At 40.1% G+C, this 22108-nt stretch overlaps 1 protein-coding gene across 5 annotated transcripts in view; it reads right to left on the bottom strand.

Moving 5' to 3' along the window:
* LOC145446363 (uncharacterized) overlaps positions 1 to 22108 on the bottom strand; it is a 79145-nt gene that overhangs the window by 3486 nt on the left and 53551 nt on the right. For 4 of the 5 annotated variants that reach the window (XM_080324630.1, XM_080324632.1, XM_080324631.1 and 1 more), the window contains 48 exons: positions 21497 to 21701; positions 21303 to 21439; positions 20201 to 20416; positions 19728 to 19934; positions 19476 to 19670; positions 19287 to 19347; positions 19105 to 19226; positions 18664 to 18774; positions 18436 to 18602; positions 18280 to 18374; positions 17699 to 17779; positions 17475 to 17590; positions 17236 to 17364; positions 17036 to 17179; positions 16653 to 16841; positions 16440 to 16521; positions 16255 to 16364; positions 15897 to 15977; positions 15713 to 15835; positions 15464 to 15655; positions 15044 to 15247; positions 14776 to 14982; positions 14529 to 14717; positions 14285 to 14467; positions 13144 to 13335; positions 12891 to 13079; positions 12627 to 12827; positions 12432 to 12559; positions 12153 to 12246; positions 11890 to 12084; positions 8623 to 8826; positions 8299 to 8403; positions 8016 to 8114; positions 7747 to 7959; positions 7476 to 7685; positions 7130 to 7339; positions 6864 to 7064; positions 6706 to 6801; positions 3877 to 3999; positions 3601 to 3810; positions 3355 to 3543; positions 3039 to 3293; positions 2804 to 2979; positions 2273 to 2431; positions 1441 to 1566; positions 1266 to 1384; positions 892 to 1102; positions 638 to 834 (listed from right to left, as the gene is read on the bottom strand). In XM_080324630.1, coding sequence (XP_080180756.1) covers positions 638 to 834; positions 892 to 1102; positions 1266 to 1384; positions 1441 to 1566; positions 2273 to 2431; positions 2804 to 2979; positions 3039 to 3293; positions 3355 to 3543; positions 3601 to 3810; positions 3877 to 3999; positions 6706 to 6801; positions 6864 to 7064; positions 7130 to 7339; positions 7476 to 7685; positions 7747 to 7959; positions 8016 to 8114; positions 8299 to 8403; positions 8623 to 8826; positions 11890 to 12084; positions 12153 to 12246; positions 12432 to 12559; positions 12627 to 12827; positions 12891 to 13079; positions 13144 to 13335; positions 14285 to 14467; positions 14529 to 14717; positions 14776 to 14982; positions 15044 to 15247; positions 15464 to 15655; positions 15713 to 15835; positions 15897 to 15977; positions 16255 to 16364; positions 16440 to 16521; positions 16653 to 16841; positions 17036 to 17179; positions 17236 to 17364; positions 17475 to 17590; positions 17699 to 17779; positions 18280 to 18374; positions 18436 to 18602; positions 18664 to 18774; positions 19105 to 19226; positions 19287 to 19347; positions 19476 to 19670; positions 19728 to 19934; positions 20201 to 20416; positions 21303 to 21439; positions 21497 to 21701 — 7648 coding nt within the window. Of the gene's footprint in view, positions 1 to 637; positions 835 to 891; positions 1103 to 1265; positions 1385 to 1440; positions 1567 to 2272; positions 2432 to 2803; positions 2980 to 3038; positions 3294 to 3354; positions 3544 to 3600; positions 3811 to 3876; positions 4000 to 6705; positions 6802 to 6863; positions 7065 to 7129; positions 7340 to 7475; positions 7686 to 7746; positions 7960 to 8015; positions 8115 to 8298; positions 8404 to 8622; positions 8827 to 11889; positions 12085 to 12152; positions 12247 to 12431; positions 12560 to 12626; positions 12828 to 12890; positions 13080 to 13143; positions 13336 to 14284; positions 14468 to 14528; positions 14718 to 14775; positions 14983 to 15043; positions 15248 to 15463; positions 15656 to 15712; positions 15836 to 15896; positions 15978 to 16254; positions 16365 to 16439; positions 16522 to 16652; positions 16842 to 17035; positions 17180 to 17235; positions 17365 to 17474; positions 17591 to 17698; positions 17780 to 18279; positions 18375 to 18435; positions 18603 to 18663; positions 18775 to 19104; positions 19227 to 19286; positions 19348 to 19475; positions 19671 to 19727; positions 19935 to 20200; positions 20417 to 21302; positions 21440 to 21496; positions 21702 to 22108 lie in introns of those variants that run through there. The other variant, XR_013917276.1, reaches the window with a different exon arrangement.

Here is a 22108-nt window from a genome sequence, read left to right on the forward strand (position 1 = left end):
GTTGTAAATTTTTATTCCGAAGGGAGAAGTGAAGATTTAGCTGCGATTCTTCCCCCAGCGAAATCATCAATTGAAACGACGACTCCGACCCTGAATTACTGAAAAAAATGTTTTGATGCCCAGGTTCTCATTAGTGGGTCTAGAACAGGGGCGGGCAACTTCTCCAGTTGGCGGTCCGTATATGGGAAGATGAAGTTCTACATTATTTGTGTATTTATCCACCTACGTAAGGAATAAATCGTATTTAATATAAACTTTAAGCGTGAAGCATAGAGACCAAAAATTTATTAGTGCAATGTACTTTAATAGCTGTTGAAGTCAATGAGACATCTGTTCTGTGGTCGATCAAAGTTGTCAACAAGTTATTTGAACTCTAGCCGCATGCTGGACGTACAAACCCTCAGTAAAGACTGCATGTGAACATAAATTAGATTGGAACGCTGCTTTGCCTTGTCAATGATCATGGTTGAGAACGTTTGCTTGCAAATGTATGCACATGCACAAGCGGGCCACATTATCATGTAAGGCTGAAAGCGGGCAGCCCTGGTGTAGCAGAACATGATAAATCTGTATACCTGGTTCGATGCTCAATCAGGTAAGTATCAAAGGCATATCATAAAAATAATACGAGAATCACCTTAAAAGAGAGTTGTAGTGTTGCTTCAGCCACACCACAGTAACTGGATCCTCTGTCCAAGATCCCACCAATCGTACCAGCAAGTCAAATTTACGCTTTGGCGCAATATGTCCGACACTGAATGAAAATTCGAAAGTTTGCGAGGCCTCTGTCGGATAATGACTCTCACTGCCACCAGGTACGAACAAAATGAATCTCTGAAAACATCGAATTTGACGAGAAACCTGTCATATCAGAATACATTCATCACTCACTCTCCACCTATCTACTGAGTCAAGTTTACACGCTCTGCATGCTACGATAATGAAGAAAATCCACAAAGCCGCCATGAATAGAGGTACTGCAGTAGAAAGTGATGTTCCTGAACTGAAATCTGCACAGCTGACTCGAGATCCATACACGGAAAATTCGGTCACAATTGGTGATTTCATCATTGTTGTTGCTGTGATGTTCAGACGGACAAATCTGCAAAACAAGAATATGATAAATAGTATGCCATAGCTGTATAGCTAGCTATGCTATACGCAGTGCGACATCGCTCGCTGGCAATATCCAGACACTGACACGCCCCATCATGAGCACATCTCAATAGACGTGCGTCAGTGGTAGAGACATTGAAGCCTTATACCTAGCTTGTACTGGGCTGAAGCCATAGAAGAAGGTAATTTTCTGGCTTCCAAATCTTGTAACAAACGGCCCTGCTGCCTTCCAAGTGATTTTATCCAACGAGAAGAGAACCTTGAAAAACTGAAGCGAAGATTTTAGTTCAATGCTCGATCGCACAGCTTGAAATGTTATCAAACCTTCACATCGTGGATATAATTGAAGGAACTGTGCAGCTGTATGCTTGACACCACATATATGCCATCCAAATCCCAGTCGACCGTCCAACCTTTCCAATAGATCAAATGATACTCGGTCCCTGGTTCCTTGAAAAAAGTAGCACCCCATTTCGGTCACAGAAGACTTGGTTATTATGCGCCATACCAATTTATCAAGTTCCATATTTGGGAATCATGATTTTCTAAACTCGCTTGATGCTACGCAAAAAAGTTTTCGATACTAGTACCAGTTATCAAGTCCGTGGTCCAACTTGACAAATGGTTCAACCAAAGTTGTTGACCATTACTAAGTCACAAGGTTCCGAGTCGCAATTCAATCTCACTTTTATAGTTTCGAGTCAAGTCAAGTCGAGACATTTTCAATTCACCACCAAGTCAGTAAGTAGAGGGTCGAGTCCGAGTCACAGTGTTGTAACTCGAGTTCAAGTCATTGTGCTTCCTGTTCGGTTGTGAGCTGAATCCACTTTTTTCAACTCAGCTCAAGTGATATAGAATAACTCACATACATTATATTGTAATTTTCCACAGTACGAACAGTTTCTGGCTCTGTTTTCCAAGTATCAAAACTGATAGACGAAATACCAATAATGCGGTTACTTTACTATTCTTCGAAGTTACAATAAAATGTCTGTCTTGGCAGTGCTACTCTCGCAATGACTCGAGTACAAGTCGAGTCATTTTATTTGAAAAAATGACCCGAGTCAAGTCGAGTCACCAAAAAAATCGTGACTCGAGTCACTACAACCCTGGGTGAAGTAGACATTTAATATTCTAGAAATGGCAAAATACACACCTCTATTGGCATCCAGAAGGTTTCCGGATCATTATCAAACATATTAAAGAGTAGATAGGACTCGGCAGTACTTTCTTCAACAGCAGAATGAAGATTCGTGAACAACAGGTCTAAAGACGATGGCAACAACCATTGTCCATAATTTTGGATCACAACAACCTGTCAGATTGACGAGTTTGTTACCGGATACAGTACTACAATTATAATAATCAGTCAATTCCATTCAAATTGTTGATGGTCAAGACATACCTCAATCAAAAATATATTCACATTTAAACACTAAACACACATTGTCTTCAGGAAATTCGATAGTTATGATATTTCATAAAAACGTTTGGAGAATGCTAAATTGCTTCTGAGTTGTAATCTATAAAGAAACACAGTCTGTTGATATGTTGAGATTAAGTAGGTAATTGAAGAAAGGATTACAATAAAATCCTGAGACATTATTCATCATATTTGCAATCGAGTCTGTCGTGTGAATGACTCGAAAATATCGGAAAAATCCTAAATGTAACTGCCGGCATGAACCTGATTTTCTTCACAGTGTGATCCTTGTTTACTTCTTGCTATCATATGTGACGGTAAGTGTGATGTCTCGGTGTTGGCAAATGAACGCCCGACTGCCCCTGTAGATGTTTGCAAGGTGTCCAAAGTATATGCAGCGTTGTCGAAAAACTCTTTTGTACTCGAACCGGAATTGAGACCTGGAAAAATGTATCGGCTGGGAAGCGAGATCATTATTGTACAAAGACGAACACGATACCTGCGCAGCGGATGTTAACAGGAAGAGGCCTCCATTTACCAAATCTAGTGCAGGTGATTGTTGCGGCATTAAGCGACGGATCTTGTACAGCGTTGGGGTCCGTTATCCACTCTCCTTTCGCATCTCGCTCTTTGGATATCCAAAATCCCGAAAGGCATTGATATTTCACAATGGCCCCAACACTAACATTCCCAACTCCAGACTGATACACCAACTCAGCATTCGAATGGCTCATCGGCACACCACAGGTAACCTCTGCGTTACATGAAAAGCGTTGCATTCCAATATCTTCTGGTATTCTTACATTCAATTATACCAATGCATTTAAAAGTAGGGAGCGGTTGCCAGGTCGCGTATTTGGAGCATACGACTTTGATTGCAATCAAGCCCGGCCGATAGAAAAAATTTCGGTAACATCTATACGTCACGGTGGTGCCAAAAGCCAACGCACCACTCCAGTACCGATAGGCACCCGGTACTTGAGGTGGTTCCTCGCAAAACACAGCTGAAAACGTAATCGCATTTGATTTTGACGATTGAGAAATCATATCATGTCACTTACCGACACATTTATTCAGAGATAAGGTCTTGCTCCATTTCCCATTCTCGTCGCAATAAGCTTCGTCCAATTTTCGATTCCCCTCAAGTATATATCCCAAAGCACAGGTGGCAAACGCTTTATCCATATAGAAGAAAGACATTTTATTATCGACGTACACACCGCCTGATATATAACCGCGTTGAGGGGCTGCGGGTACCCAGCATTGAATTTCTGAAACACGACGCATCGGATCTTTTTAGATGCAGTAACGATAATGGTAACTGAACTAAGTATCACTTGTGCATCTGATGGTACTTGGGTGCGGACTCCAAGAGAAATTAGCGGTACACGTCATATTCAGTGCCGTAACCGGAGGCCATGATGAGACAAATCCTCCATTTCCGAGATCGATCACGTAGCCTAAAATCAGGTGAACAGGTAATGTTAAATAGAACATCAAAGCCAATGTTAAAATAGGGTGGAGTGAAAAATGGAAAATTTTGAGTTTCAAAACGGACACTTGATATATGGTGCCAAATTAAAAAAAAAAAATTCTATAATAATTTTGGGCTCGTGCGCCCTCTAGTGGTCGTGCAATTGCACCGAACGAGCCAAAAATAACTAATTTCGCCATATATTGATTACCACTTATGCTAGAAAGCTGGTTTTGGGCTTGAAAGATGCGGAAGGAACAAGTTTCTATCTCACTTCCACAGAACTTTGTCTTAGAAATAGACAGAAAAAAAGTTCCAGGCAAATTATTGATTTTTAGGCTGTTTTTAGGTAAAATTAGGCACTGAAGCAAGGTACGAGGCCAAAAGCGTGTAGTGATCGATCTTATGACTGACAACTTCATATTGGAAACACATAAATTGCTAATCCATATTGAAAACAAAAAACCATCAATTCTATATTGAAAAAAGATATATTTCGAAGATGGTTTCACTATCAGAGTAATAGTCTGCACAAACTTTAAAATGTTGTTTCGTAATAAAGGATTTCATCTGCTTTCGAGATTTCAGTTTTTTTTCTGATGAGGCCATCTCTACGTTCAAATCACCATACATGGGCAATGGGCATATGCTTCGGTCACCACTTTAACGTCTCTTTCCACTGCCTGGTTGTGCCAAGGATGATTGATCCTTAATGGTGATGACCTTAGATTTTCCAGCTCGATATTTGACAAGTTTTTGATTGCTGGTGGATGTTCCGCATCTTTTAGATGCAAGTTGACAATTTGGTGGTATGATTTGGCCTTGATGTTTATAATTGGGATTTTGAACAATCTGATTCTAGTGTCAACGTAGTTTTTAGGTTTCGGTTCATTAACATATCCTCCTTCTAAGTCGATAATTGGAATCTGATATTCTGTTTGATCTGCTCATAGTTGTAGTCTTGCAAGTCTTCTGAGGCCTTCATCATCATCATCACCGAGCATTCCCAGATGTGCGAAACATGCCTTTTGTTGTAGCAAAGATAGTGCAAGGTCACGAATTGTGTATTAGGAAGCTTTTTTATCAGGGGAAACTATGTTGCAGAAGTTTTTAGCACCATCAACAATGGAATTGTGCCTTTTTATTTCAAACCATGACAGAAAATAAACTTCAATGCAGAATTGAGCAAGATAGTGCAGATTGCTTGATGGATGACTCTGTCGCACATGTATGCTATGTATAGAAACTCAAAATTCGGCATGTTCTATGTGGGACTGAGTCATCCATAATTGTGCCTTTTTATTTCAAACCATGACAGAAAATAAACCTCCATACAGAATTAAGTAAGATAGTTCAGATTGCCTGATGGATGACTCTGTCCCACATAGAACATGCCAAATTTTGAGGTTCTATGTGCGACAGATTTTTCCATCAAGCAATCTGAACTATCTTGCTTAATTCTGCATGGGGTTTTATTTTCCGTCATGGTTTGAAATAAAAAGGCACAATTCCATTGTTGATGGTGCTAAAAACTTGTGCAACAAAGTTTCCCATATTACAAAGCTTTCTGATACACGAATTCGCAACCTTGCACTACCGTTGCTACGACGAAAAGCATATTTTGCACATCCGGAAAATGTTTTTTGAGAATGCTCGGTGATGATGATGAAGGCCTTAGAAGACTTGCAAGATTACAACTATGAGCAGATCAAATAGAATACCAGATTCCAATTAGCAACTTTTAAGGATGATATGTTAATGAAACGAAACCTAAAAACAACGTTGACACTAGAATTAGATTGTTTAAAATCCCAATTATAAACATCAAGGCCAAATCATACCACGAAATTGTCAACTTGAATCTAAAAGAGATAGAACAGCCACCAGCAATCAAAAACTCGTCATATCTAGAGATGGAAAATCTAAGGTCATCTCCTCAAACATCATTGGCACAACCAGGCACTGGAAAGAGACGTTAAAGTGGTGACCAAAGCATCTGCCCATGTGTCGGGATTTAAACGTAGAGATCGCTTAATCAGAGAAAAACTGAAGTCTCAAAAACAGATGAAATCCTTTAATACGAAACAAGATTTCAAAGTTTGTGCAGACTAATACTCTGGTAGTGAAACCATCTTCGAAATATATCTTTTTTCAATATAGAATTGATGGTTTTTTGTTTTCAATATGAATTAGCAATTTATGTGTTTCCAATATGGAGTTGTCAGTCATAAGATCGATCACTACACGCTTTTGGCCTCGTACCCTGCTTCAGGGCCTAATGTTACCGAAAAATGGTCTAAAATTCAATAATTTGCTGGTAACTTTTTTTCTGTTCATTTTTGAGACAAAGTTCTGTGGAAGTGAGATAGAAACTTGTTGCGTCCGCATCTTTTGAGCCCAAAATCAGCTTTCTAGCGGAAGCGGTCATCAATATATGGCGAAATTAGCTATTTTTGGCACGTTCGATGAAATTGCACGACCACTAGAGGGTGCATGAGCCCAAAATTATTATAGAAATAATTTTTTTTAAATTTGGCACCACATATCAAGTGTCCGTTTTGAAACTCAAAATTTTTCATTTTTCACTCCACCCTAATGTTAAATAGAACATCAAAGCCCAAATCCAGGAGAGGTGGTGTGAGTAGGACTAGTTCCTTGGTACTCAAACAGAAGACGTAATGTCGTAAATTACCTTGATTACAAACATATTTAGCTGTTCCGTACAGTAGTGGTGACGCAACGACAATTCTTGCATCATCTACATCGACAGGTAATTCACAACGAAAAGCTGAAAAGAACTGCGCATGATGAAAAGGTCACTCGCAACACCTACAAGTTGAAAGGTCATACGTGAACAGGCTAATTGTTTAGGAGCAGGCATCCATTCTTGATTTTCCGAACACCGAATGGTCTCCCGAAACCAATGCGGTCTCCTGTCCTGATCAAATACATGTCCAGCGACACAAGTTACCGTGGCATTTGCATTGTATTCGTCCGATGTAAATGAAACGGATGAATTTGGCGGAGTGTACGGATCCCCACAAAACAATTCTGTGAAATTGATCATCAGCTGATATAAAAGTACTGCTACGTTTAAACTAGCACGGGACACATACTTGCACAGTGTAAATCGGCTATATTTTTGTTCCATATTCCATTGACACCACATTTTACCGACACAGATGTTATAACATTATAATGATCGTGTGGATCGCGAAAAGTGAACCCGGGTTTGCACTGGTATGAGATGAGGCTGCCAGAAATGTAAATATTTCCTTGCAAATTACCATTTACTATTTCTTTTGGTGGAGCCGGGCATGAAGTCACTGGAAAAAAAGGCAGACACTGACATAATTATAAAAGCTATTCATATATTCACAATAAGAATTGCATCATTTGGCTAATACCAATATTCCGAAGACGACAGATATCGGCGGGGCTCAAAGCAAAACCTAGTCTTACATTGACACGCATATAATTTTGGATCTGGCATCCAAGTTTCATCGGTTGAGCATGTTGTGATGAAATGCGTTTCATTCAACGACATCAATCTACTGTTCAACCGATGACCAACATTGCATTTGTACATGGCTCTCGAATATGCCGATGTATCTCCGTCATAAAGGACGTAAGTGGAGAAAAGCACGGATGGAGGTTTACCGCAGTCTTGATCTAGACGGGAAACATAATTTGATTGCAAAATATGCACAGAAAAGATTTTAAACAAACTTACTAATGCACTCTATTTCGTCAATCTGCCAAGACCACGATCCATCCGATAGACATTTACTCCGATAAAATATATCTCCGGTAGCGGGCAGCGAAGAAAACTTGTAGCCATCATCGCAAAAATAGATGACGCTTTGACCGACCGAAAATTCTTTGAGATTTTTCAAATTGGAGTAAAATCCATTCAGCATCTTCGGAGGCGGTAGGCATGTGACAGCTGAAGAAGATAGTAGTTTTGACAATTATAATTTTCAGAGGCATACTTGAAATCACCAGAACAGGATGGCAAGTTATCTGCCTCGGAAGGCTGCCAATCTGCGTCATCCGAGCATGTGATGTTTGTATCGAATATTCCGCGACTGAACCATCGTCCTGTAAGTGATACATAATGTAAAGAGAATACACAGGAGGAAAGTATGACGTAGAGCTAAATGATGCACTAGCATACCTAGGGTCATACAGCATTATTCGTATGTAGACATCAGTTTTTATCAGACTTAAGGATTCTGTAAACATCTTCTATCCGGAAATAAAGACACGCATACAACTTCCCCACCTTCTTTGCACTTGTATGTGACCACCGCTTTAAAATTGTGTGACATCACAGAGGATGGGTATCTCGTCAAGTGCGAAACCGATCCAGGATCGCTACAGACAATCTCTGAAATGAAACAATAATTTTGAAAGGTAGTAGTTAATTCCAAAATCAGAAATCACAAAGTAAAATGCAAATATCTTCAGAATCACTAAATATTTAAATACCAATATTAGCAATCCAGTTATATTTCTCTAAGATTTTGCTGAAATCAGCAGTTGGGTCATATTTCATCAAATCAACTCTGATCGAAGATGATCCAAGAAAATTATAGTACAATCTTACCACTGCAGTCAAAAGTATCATAAGCGCTAGTCCATTCCCCTTCGGCATTACAAGTCAAATCTTGTTGCTTTACCGAATTACCACTTGCGTGATCCGGGATGTGATAGCCTTCGTCGCACTTGATTGTGACAAGTGATTTGTAGCCGGTGTCCAATCCAAAGATAGCACCATGAGCGATTATCCTTGGAATTTCACAGAGCACGGCTGAACAAGGATATGACAAGAGATAATAAACACATGACACGTTGTTTAACCTGATCGATACGGTTGTCTCGGTCGTGCGACGGACGCAATTGTTCACTAACACGCCTCCTTTGATCTAAGCTATCTGACATTGTACCGGTCATAGACGGTTACAGTCTTTTTGTAATGATAACTTTTATCAATACACGTACATCAAGCTATATATCATATACACGAGCAGCGTATAACCCAGGGGTTCTCAGCCCTTTCTTGGCCATGGCCCATTTTCCGGTTTGAAAATGTGCTGTGGCCCAGCTCTCATCTTGGAGTCATAATCCTGTTGAATGCGTGGTAATCGACGGCGCCGATATGCCTATTTCTCTAAAATAGGCGCATTTGTCTCTTAATTTACTGATGATATTGAAATGTGGACCTTCCGGACCATTCAATCGCGCGAAGCGCGACGAAAATTTTCAAGTCGAATAAATATCCTCCAATAAACGACTAACGAAATAGTCTTGGGCCCCTTCGAAGTCCCGCAATCGGGGGTTTGGGGGAGCAGGTACGGTCTTAGTAGATCAAGTGCTGAAACTCCTGTGTATATTATGATTGTCCGCTGCTCCATTCGCATCGCGAAACACAAACATCAAATCCACGCATCCACCGTGTGATTGCGATTTTAGTTCCACTATTGTGGAGAGTAATATAATCATTCTGGGTCAGCTTCAAACAAGTCATTGATGAATGGGGTAGCCTACTACTAAGAAGTGGAGAAATATTTTTTTAATATGCATGCAATAACACACCTTGTGCCAAACCAATTGAAGTTGCGATGTCAGAATATTCATTCCAATGATAGAATCAATTCATGTGACTCCTAGATTATGTACAATGATATCAGGGCGGACATTTTAAACCGACTCCATATATTAATGTACTCCGCTAACTCCTCAATCCGTTGCGGTGGTGCAGTATGGGCCTACCTCCACCAGAAGTTGCTAATAATTGGCAATTATGGCTATTTTATCTTACAATAATACGACTTGCCTAAGTATAGTCGACAGTAAATCTATACATCAATTACATTTCATTCCGAGTTTATTGCACACCCCTTTCAACGGCATACGACATATGCTCCAGCCCCTGCCGGAATGCTTGGTTACTTCAGCATTACCTTCCAGTTATTATATCTCGAAATTATTTTATTTGCTGTTAGCCCCGGTTTGGACTTGCACATGCTGACTCCATACGTGCCAACACGTCTCATCAGAGTCCGATGAAAAGCGTTACTTAGCCTACATGTAATTAGATCGTATGAATATATTTTTAGCGATTAACATAACAAATATACCTAAACTTACATAAATTCTAAAATTTTATAAATAGCATTGTGGCCCACCTCAAATGCTCCTGTGGCCCACCAGTGGGCCATGGCCCACCCTTTGAGAACCCCTGGTATAACCTGTTCAAATGCTGGTTGAATACATAAAAACGAATTTTGCGCGTGTCGGCAAGACCAGACATGCAAAGTCTTCCCTGAACACGCTTCACCTAATCGGAGATATAATGCGTTATAATGGTCTTATGATGTTGCAGTACTGTGCTGTGGATGGCTTCTATCGACACACATGTACCCAGCCATTTATAAGCTATTTTATGATGATAAAACCTGTTCAAAGTGCAGGTTCTATACGGCAAAACATTATGCGGCTAACGATGTCGGCAGGCATGATTGAATTTTCACAAATGCCCTTCCGACATGGCAACAAATTTGCTTTTATGAGACTTTTAGGCACTTGCAAATTATACGAGATAGCTGCAATTCAAAAGAATTCATTATTATCAATCTATTGGACACTAGCGTAGCAAAAAATTGCCAACGTGACTAGTGAGGCCGTACAAATGAGCCCGTAGACTTTGCCGTAATTTAGCTGACTAGTGTATATAATAACGCGCCATAAACAGCGATATCAGAAGTTCTGGATGTCATGCACTATAGCTGTTCCCGCCAATGATATATGCCGATCATATTGACGCCAATAAATCGCACGTGGTGATGTGTATTGCCTTTCATATTGATATGAAAGAAAACATCACTGTACTGCGTAGAAACGACGCCCGCGTGTCACCTATGTGAGACAATATACCCCGTATTATGATTGTCTATCGAATTGGCAGATTTGCTAGATGTCTAATGCCATGGATAACAGTACTTTATTCATTATCATTAGTTATCATTGATCACAAAAACAATAGCTTAGTGACTGTGAAGTGGCTGCCGCGTTGTGTAATTGACACGCGGTGTGAGTCATCTTACGCAAACCGCAACACGCACGCTCAAATCGCATGTACTTCTGAGTTCATTACTAGAGAACTACATAAGGTAAGCACGTCACTCAGGACTCTTTCGATAAATGATATAGCTGAGAATTCGGTCAAGCGATCACTATAACATAATAAGGATTAGAAATGGCGTCACGGCCATATGAATACCAGTTTTCTCTTTTCTCAGATGAGAAATCGAGAACACTCGGGACCATTACACTATGATATCCCAACGCAGGCGCCGTCAAATTAGCTCAGTTGGTTGCGCATTGAAACACAGATTCTGGCGATACTTTAGGCGTTGGTTTAAGTCCCGGCGTTCAGATTTTATGATCATTTTTGTGAATCCACTCAAGTTTTTGCATAGAGGCCCGTCGTTCAGTAAAGGTTAAAAATGACTATGGACTGGAGATGTGCTTCCAAAATGTGTGATTCTGCCAATTGAAATCATTTACCAGTATACCTGGTTCAACGGTAGGCTTCAGATAGCTTGTACTTTCCAATTACAAAGCAAAGTGAACGATACATATGTTTACGCGAAATAGGTTTGGCACCAAATCGTATAACAATATAATAAAATTAGTACCCTTCACGGGATTAAAGATGATCGGAAATTATGCCTTTTTATCCCATGATAAAACAAGGAAACCGCACAGCAGATCAAGGAGACTGCAATAGAGTGAAGTCAAGAATACAAATTGAACCATAATGAATACCTATCTAATCAGTGATGGACGAAAAATAAGCGATAAAACTCACGTCTGCATCGCAAGGTGCTAGGATCAGGATGCCACCTGCCATCGATCGAACATTTGAAAATCGTTGAAGTGACACGAGTTCTGATAAAATATCCCTCGTCGCATTCGATCGTAATAACACTCGTGTAATTTCGATCTAGTGTAGAGTCCGTCAAATTTCCGTTCACCGGTATCTCCACCTCGGGACATTGAATAGCTGTTAAAAGGAAAGAAAGATGTTGAACGCAACTTGCGTTGTTGGCAACGTGGCGAAATCGATCATACTTCTGCAGGAAAAGGACTTTAGAGCGGGAACCCACTCCTCGTCAGATCCACAAGTTATTAATAGGAAAGAGCGTTCCGTCTGAGACCAGGTATCCTGTGAGTAACAAACTAAAATCGTACCTGTTTGAGTTGACATGCTCAAAGTGATAGACCTGCGCCTATTATCAAAGTGTTTATAGAACTAATAGATCTACTTATTCCACAATATATATATCATCGTGAATACCAGCTGCCGGCCCTTTTAACATGAAGTTTACAGAATAGTTGCGAGTAGATTACCAGCATTGAATTCCAAGTCCATATCAAGTATGACTGGTCACATTTCACTTCGGCAGTGCCTTCAAATGTTAAAGAGTTGACTGCAACTTGAGCGTTTGCAATTGTTCCAGGGACTTTGCACGTTACAACTGAAATAGAGAACACAATAACCCATTATTTATTTACTCGTTTCTGAAGTAATTACGGCTGATTTACCAATACACTGTACATCTGCCGGATTAGGATGCCAGTTACCATCCATGAGACAAGTAACTGGATAGCTTCTAAGTCCGCCCACCAATTTGTAACCAACATAGCACATGACATCAATCACTGTGGAATACGCAAAGGTATCGGCGGCATAGTATGCTCCTTCCGGAAGCCCGGAGGGTCTATTGCATGAAAACCCATCTGCGGCTGGAGTTATATAAAGTGAACATAACTTTGTGAGTCCATAATTGCAACTCCAGCATATCTTACGTATGCATTGTATCGTTGTAGGATTTGGTTCCCATATCCCTGTATCCATACATTCAAGTGAAATTGACGGCGTCTCCCTTGATACGTAATAACCGTCCGCGCAGTGATACTCAACAGAAGATCCATACGTAAAATTGCTCCCTACCAATTTCCCAAAAGCTCGAATGTCAGGCGCAGAGCAATCAATATCTTGAAAGGTTTGAAAGAAAATTCACGAATTCACGGTACAATGTTAATACCAGTAATGACTGACTTTTGCAAGAGAATTCCTCTACTGGGAAGCTCCACTCTCCATCTGCACCGCACCCGATCGACACGCTAGTTCTACCTGGCTTGATATAATATCCTTTGTGGCACGAAATAGTCACAAAATTTTGGTAAGTGAAATCGTCGCCGCTGAACTTGGCATTGTCAACGACTGAACGTGGGTCGGAGCATGAAATGTCTACAAGGAAAATATTTGAGAGGACAACATTATCAGGATTTACTAGAGTGGTTAAAAGTGATCACTAGAGCGATTTTTGGACATGTCAAAAGAAGTCAAAATTTTGTCAAAATTGTAGCGTTAGGTAGTCGAAATTGTTTACAATGTCAAAATTTTCTGGCAACCTGCATTTTGTTTGTATCGTACATGTTTGCACTGTAGTTAAACTTATCATTTGACATTTTACAGCTTGTAGCCTACTTTATAGGCCTAACGTTGTAGACGGCCCATTGTCTGCTTATTGTGAATCATAAACATTAAATTGAAACAAATAGGTTGACATGGTATTATGCTCAACGTACCGCAATATCCTAACTGAAGCAAGACAGCGAGGGAATCGCATGGTTCTTATATCAAGAAGCGCATGATGTAAAATTGTGATGTAGACAACATTGTCAGAATGAAGCCAAGCAACACGGTGTGTCACCAACAGTGTACGCACAACTTCAGTGTTGCCAGCCAATAACTGCTGCTGTTGAACGTTCTTTCTCCATTCTTGGCAAGCTACTTGGTAAGGACAGACACTTTCTACTCGAGAATGTGAGAAAGTATCTTTCGTTTTCTACAACCAATTTTAATTATTTTTACCATAATGCGTGGAATTCTACATAGGTCCAGATTTTGTTGAAATAATTTATTTTTTCATGCAAAAAATTGTCAGTTTTCAAGTCAAAATGTTTTTTCAGGCCAAACTACTTCGTAAGGACAGACAGTTTCGACCAGTGCAATTAAAACATTATGTGCATAAACACTAAATTTACATACACAAGGGCAAAATTTCGTAAAAATTAGGTTTATTAAGGTTAAAAAATATCACAATTTTGTTTTTTTAGGTCAAAATCTTCTGTTTTTAGGTGAAAAAATCGCCTTAGTGATCACCAATACATTCAGTCATACATTCCTTACATACCCTTACAGTCTTTTGGCGTTTTATCCCACCTCCCATTCGCCAAACATGTCAACGTCATTTCAAGAGCGCCATCCTCCATCAACGTTCCCACATCGCAACGATACGTCACACTTTGTCCGTACGTGAAATCACGACTCGTCAGCGTACCCTTCGAAATCTCACCAGGGTGATTGCAAGTCACAACTGGCACAATGTAAAAATTTTATAATAAATCACAAACACTGGCGTTCTACGGAAGGCCTACTTTGACAGTCCAATTGTTTAGCGTCACCGTCCCACACTCCGCTACTGGAACATTTGAAACTTGATGTTCGTGCCAGGCCCCTTGATGCAAATCCGATCATGCATTCGTACTCAATGGTTGAATTAAAATACAGAGTCGACCCAGTCCACTTAGTGTTGGGTAAAGTTGGCGGATCAGGACATTGAACCACTGAAAGAAAACATCAAGAATCCCCACCAAAATATACAAAGTCACGATTCAAATTTACCTGTACAATACGTGAATTCTGGGGGAGGATTGAACATGCCAGTTTCGGCACAACGGAAATTGACCAACCGTATGCCTCCTTCCGTCGCAAACCAGAATCCCTCGTCGCAAGTCATGGCGATGGTGTCGTTGTAGTAAAACGTAGAATTAATCGACCTGCTGAATCTTGCGTTTTCCAAATAATTGGACGGGAAGACGCATTGCATTGCTGGGAAAGACCGTGGGTGACGAGCACACCATGTAAAATAATTCGGGATTCATACACTTACTTTCACATTGAAAGCCGTCTATATCGGCAGACCACGTCCCGTCCGATTGGCAGGTGATGGAAAACACAGTGTCCGCGTTTTCACTGTTTTTCCGAGCACGGCCTTTATCGCATTCAAACACGAGCAATTCGTTAAAGGTTAACGAAGCAGGCTCATGCAAAAGATGAGATCCGACTGGTGTGGAAATGTCCGGACATCTAGTGACTGCAAACAATTTTATACATCATCGGGCGTGAAGTTGCTATCGAAATTTCAATAAATTGCAGCTCCATTACGGTGGCGTTCTGAAGAAAACGGCTGATGCCAAAATTTTTACTTCGTTTTGCCCTTCAATTTGAGACCACATCGTATTTAGAGTGCAGTGCCCCTTTAATCTGACCACTGCTGCTATCCCGGTAAGACATCGTACTCTATCAATACCTTTACATTTGACATCTTCAGGACTCCACCTCGCATTATCCGCACTGCATGTGATCGAAGTCTGTGCGATTCCGTTTTCCTGGTCGATCCAAAATCCTTTATCGCACACAATATCTCGTACATTGCCGACGTAACTCCCACCAGATCTGATTACAGCGTTCTGAACGTACTCTGGTTGACCGCACATCACCTCTGTCGATTTTCAGTAATTTCAGTCTCGGTCAATAACAATCCACACACTTATCATACGTGTACACGTGACAGTATCCGGCGACGGAGACCATTCGCCGTCATTTTGACAATACAAGGTAGATGATAGCTTTCCAGGAGTAATCCAATGCCCGCCATAGCATTTGTAGGTGATTCCATCTCCTATATTTGACATTGGCTTAGTATACCTTTCATGCTACCATACCTTATATCACATACTCACCAACTTTGTATTGGTAGTCCCACACTTTAGGTTCAGTCTGATAAGAAGATGGGACGTAACTAGGCGCGAGGCATGTCACCGCTATGAAATAAAATTGTAATCATTGAATAGTATATTCAATTGTATATTGAAGTTCTGTACCTCCAGGAAGCTTTTCAAAATTGTAATACTATATCAGAATTAGACGTGGTACAATATTATGCATCAATTTTAAATCTTTGTAAATCTTGGCCCTCATTTACTGTGATAGCCACCACGTGATCGTTTTGAAATCAAAATAGTCAACAAACCATTGGTTACAGCACATCTTGCATGGCTACCTAGGTCTAGAAACATTTTGTTCAATAGAAAGCCCGACCTTGACATGAGACACTTGCAACATTGGGTTTGAACGAGCCATCGTTTTGACAGACTACAGTTGCTACAAATACACCAGGACTTATCCAATATCCTTCATCACATGTATACCTGTAAAAAGGGTACAGAAATATCCCAATAAAACAATTTGTGGTCATGATAGAACATTCATCACACTATCCATACCCGATAACATCATCGTATCCAATGACCGAGTCTATTTGATATGTTGCGTGTTCAACATCACCAGGATCTTGGCATTCGACAGCTGAAATGTAAAAGTTCATGACATTTGTCAAATCGGCTGTCTGAATGAGCGGATGTGACCAATTCATTGAGTATTATATGTTTTACCACTAGTTTTAAGAGGGGTACGTTGATGTTGTTTTGCCTACTTACGTTTGCATTCAAATATAGAAGGATCCGGGTCCCAAACACCATCTGCAGTACACTTAGTCATCCTGGAATATACAGCGATGTCCATCCAATACCCGATCGCGCAAGTGTATGTCACGGTCTTATCGTACGAAAAATCAGTGCCGACGATGTTAGCGTACAGAACAGTAGCGGGAGGGCGACACATCACAGCTGCAAATAATAAACATAGGGCTGTAATAATTGACGGAAAATGAAAAGACAATGTTCGATTCTTTGGAAATGGCAGAGTGTCTAGCAAAATGGCACGCCTCTGGATAACATTCATCATATAAATCCGAACACACTGAAATGGATATTAACTCCATTGGTGCGGTATTTGGGTGAGTAAAACTTGCGTTGTTTACCTATACATTCCACAGTGTCAAAAGAAGGATACCAATTCCCGGTGGCATCACAAACAAACTTTTGTTTATCGGAAGTCTGTGAAATCCTCTTTCCCACTCCGCATTCGTAAATGACTTCAGCTCCGTACACAGTGCTTGGTGTCACTATTCAACATTCACATTTTAAGAAGCAAGCTTACAAAATACAAACGCTAGCTTACATAATTTGTGTGTTGTTCCTTCCAAGTCTGGTGGTTCTGAGCACCTTTGAAGGAAGCATTGGATGTCGCCAGCTGTTGGAGTCCAATATCCAAATCTCGTGCATGATATTGTCTCGGTAGGGGCCCCATCTAAAAAATTAAGTGCAGGATTATGTATTATAGGCTCCAACTTGCCTTGAGAAAACATTATGGCATATCTTGAATTTTTCAGTTTCATGTTGCAAGTCATTATATCTTACCAAGATAGGAGCAAATATTATCAGTGGCGTCTTCTCCGCGGACATACCAGCTACTTGATGCGTCAGCGTATTGGTGCCCGGCTATTGCAATTAGATTGTCACTGTCGTTTACAGTTCTGTGATAAGTTAAATCAGTGACTGCATTCAATTAAAACTTCTTATTACATTTTATTGTTAAGAAAGAAAGATGTCAGACGTATACAATTCATGGCACGATACGCTACCTTACTAGAACAGGTGGGTCCGAGTCTTTTATACTGAGCAAAACTTTGTTGCCACTGATAATAGGACAAGACCATTTCTGTCTAAAAAGAACAGGGATATTCTACACACAGTTTCATTGGATACAGTATTCGTGGAAGCAGTTAAACTAGTTAAATTAGATGGATTTTACGTTTCGTCATTTATTCAGCAAGCTCATGGATTAAAAGATGCATAAGCAGTAAGTAAAACAGTAGATTAGATTAGGTTGGATTACATGAAGTCAAAATGCATTACAAACCTTGTCATCATAATAGCCTTTTGACAGTTTGCAAACTATCATAATACTGCCAATAAAGGTCAAATAAAATGCAGAAAGACTAGGTACACAATCATCATCATCATTTATTACAATTTTCATCAGTTGAAAAGAAGTGTGGAGTTAAAACAACTTGGAATTGCTTCATAGGCCAAAGGAGTTGCAATCACAAAACGTAGCATATAATATCCAAACGAATTGATAAGAAACAAGAGAGATTATATTTTTCGAATCATTGATCTTGGTTGATACATTTTCAATGGTTTGTTTAAAATAATTACATACTTCGGCTCGGCGTGGTCACATCGACGGATGACAATATCGGCTGATTCATTTTCTGCTAGAGTAACAGATGCTCCGTCCTCCAATGACAAACACATCTAGCAGTACACTGGATTTAGTGCACGCAACACCACAATTCATGCTGCATAACAATCGCACCTTGGTTCCAACCATTCGAATTTGATCATCCCTTTCCCATATCCACGTGTACAAGTGATCCTTCCAATCACATTCACTGAACAAAGCTGCTTTGCTTCTGCTATCTATTCGCAGGCATTGTCCTCGATGTGCACTCATAATAACAAAACTACGTCGAAGTTCATGACCTTTAAGGAAAAGATTTCAAATCTTGTTGGCCCCCTGGCAGTTCACTCCCTTTGTTCTTACCTTCTTTATCGCAAGTATACTGAAGTGTGTCGGAAAACAAATATTGAGATACATTTCCTAACACAGCAGAGGTGTCTGGTTCGCTCTTTCCAGGCAATGGGCAAGTCACATCTGCCACAAAAATTTGGTTTAACATGGTGAAATACAATATGAAGTGACTGACACGTTGATAAAGAAGTATGACGTCGAATCACCTAAGTATGGAACAGTATGGAATCAAATGTAAAATTGCTCCAATAGAGTTTATATCCGTATGAACATAATGGCATCCGTCGTTTCGTTGAATTGAATAGTTAACTCAAAAACTAAAATTGGTGGTGTCTATGAGCCAAAATTATGTCAATACTACCATCATGTTGTTGCTACCCATTACAAACTCAACCACTTTACACCAACGGCACAACCTATATAATAAACGCATACAGCATGAATAAAACTTACTTTCGCACCACGGCTCTGAAGGGTCCGGGTCCCATTTACCATATTTATCGCAAATAACGACTTTGTCGCGATCAATGTAGGCATATCCCAAGTCACAAATCACTATCAGCTTTGCATCATACCTAGTTACCAGATGGTTAAAATAAAGGAATATCCGAAGAAAATTCGTAACGGGAGCATACCTGTAGCTTGTAACAATCATATGTCCATGCGGAGGTTCAGAAGGTAGAGGACAGATAAGATCTTAATCGAACACAAAGAGATCACATTTCAACGTCAGCATTTTTACTGATTTACCATTTTACAACATTATCCGAGACCTTGAAACCAAAACAAGTCAAATTCAAGGAAATAAGTTAGATGCTACATACCGACGCAATCAACGGTTTCCAACGGATTGGGTTCCCATGTTCCTTCGCCGGTGCATTCAAAACCGGTCACATTATGTAAGCCTTTTTCGATCCAATATCCGTCCAAGCACTCGTAAATGATTTGTGAGCCATAAGTGAATTCATTGCCAATGTACTTTGCATTTGGCGCACGAGGTGGGTAACCGCACGAGACGGCTAAAATATCATAGTCTATTTTATAACTGGTGGTGGCGCATGAGAAGCAGTACTAACTCAAACATTGGAATGATTCCAGAGGTGGTTCCCATTTTTCTGTGGCTTGGCATTTACTAGAGAAATTTCTATGCTTTGCTGATGCGCCAATGCCGGTTCCGTAAACGCATTCGTAATAGACCGTGTCTTGATAACGGAACGTCGCAGGAGGCCTTGGTGTTAGCAGTGCCGCATTGGCAATAGTAATTGGATCAGGGCATATGAATCCTGAAAATGGGTCATAATATCCATTGAAGTATGATTAAAACCACGGTACATACGTACGTACATACATACGTACATATTGGGTGGATTATTTTAATGTCCATGTGAGGTTGTTAAAGGATATCATTATGTGATATAATAGTACAGATTTAAAAGATCAATGCAATGTTACAATCTCAAGAAAAACTAGTAACTGCAACTGCGGTGGCATTTAACCACAGGTAAAATATGTAGTCTGCAAGTAATAACTAATATCAATCCTTGATTACTTTCGCATGTCATAGTTGATGAATCAGGATTCCAAGTGGGTCCGAGAATAGGATCGCTCACACAAGCCAATTCAACTTCTGTGGCATTGGGATCCGCGCCAAATCCGAAACCGTGATAGCAACGAATAAGAACTCCGCGTCCGCCGATACGCCAATCTTCGAAAATCGTACGAGAATTCGGTGGTAGCGTAGGCTCGCGGCAAGTGTCAAGGATCTCTGTTGAAATTAAAAAGCTCAAATTTGTTAATGGATCATCGTGAAAAATGTCTTCATTCAATCATGTATGGCACATCATATACACAAGCTGAATATGAAATCATCGCATCAGTACTACTGTAATTCCACATGAGGGGGTCGAAGTAAATGTTCCTGGGACTAAATTGGAAGTAAAAGTAACATCACAAATTTTTCTCTTTAAAAAGTAAAAGTAGCAATTTCCAGGAAAGTAAAACAGTGAATATCAGGGTTGTAATGACTCGAGACGTGCTTTTTTGGTGACTCGACTGGAATCGAGTCCTTTTTTGAAATGCGTAAAATGACTCGACTCGAGTCAATCTTAGTGGTGACTGGACTTGCACTCAAGTCATTATGTATGACTCGAACTAAGTCATATTACTCGAGACTAAGGTGGCCAAGACGGACATTTCATTGTAACTTCGAAGAATAGTAAAGTTACCACATTATTGGTAATTCATCTATCAATTCTGATACTTGAAAAATAAGGCCAGAAACTGTTAAAATTGAGTAAAATTACTATATTATGAATACTATCCATTCTATATCATTCGAGCAGAGTTGAAAATAAGTGGGTCGAACTTGAAACTGAACATAATGACTTGGACTCGGACTCGAGTCAGAACACCACGACTCGGACTCGACCCTCTACTAGCTGACTTGGACTCTGACTTCGCTCGGTGGCGACTTGAAAATGACTCGAGTCAAAACTATAAAAGTGAGATTGACTTGTGACTCGGAACCTTGCGACTTGGTTACAACCCTAGTGAGTAATAGTGCAAGTAACGTAAAATCATCACCAATCGAGTGGTGCCGGTATGCAAAAGTACTTCGAAAAGTACTCCCACAAAGTCCGAATTTCGCTTACTCTTTTTGCACGCAAAGTAATGCGGATGGTGACAATTTCTTTCCTCGAATCCTACTTTGGCTTCGGACAGCAACGAAAATGTGACACACCACCGAGTAAACTGCAAATCGCCCATCTTATTCTCACCATGCCGCCCCCTACCCATACAAAAATCACGATAACTTGAAGTCTCACCTAGATGAGTTACTAATTACCTGTAGCACCAGGCAAACTTTGTGGGCTGGCCCCCACTGTCGCATACTGCTTCTCCGTTACCGAGATGAGTTATATCACATCCGTCATCTTTTACAGACATCACTGTGTAGTTGATGTGGTCGCTCCCTACCGCACATCTGCATCCATCGACAAATCCATCCTTGGTACCATCCGTCAAGTCCTTCTTATCAGCCCAAATACCGCCTATTCAAAATATGGGATGATCATAAGGTTCTTAATTCTATTATCATTACAAAGGATGCATATCGCTTTTCCGATAGTTGCATAATGCGCATTCAAAACAAATGGTACAAGCTATACATGCACAACTAAAGATTTTACCGAGCAATATGTGTGAGATCTTTCACGAATCAAACGTATTGTTTCAAAAATTTTTCCAACCAAGTCACGAGTCACACAGTCAATCTTAAATGTGTAGGTATAGAGAGGATATAATGTTTGAGCTTTAAGGATGTTGGGGAATTTTCGCTGAAATGACCTCAGAATGACAAAGCTTTGTTGTTTGTGAAACATAACTTTTTTTCACCATTTATTGGGGCCCATGAATTCTATTTGCAGAGTCACATATCGCTGAAGATTAATTCAGACTT

This window comes from Botryllus schlosseri, chromosome 9 (genome assembly GCF_051294905.1).
Source record: "Botryllus schlosseri isolate E-star chromosome 9, Bs_hap1, whole genome shotgun sequence".
Classification (NCBI taxonomy): Eukaryota; Metazoa; Chordata; class Ascidiacea; order Stolidobranchia; family Styelidae; genus Botryllus; species Botryllus schlosseri.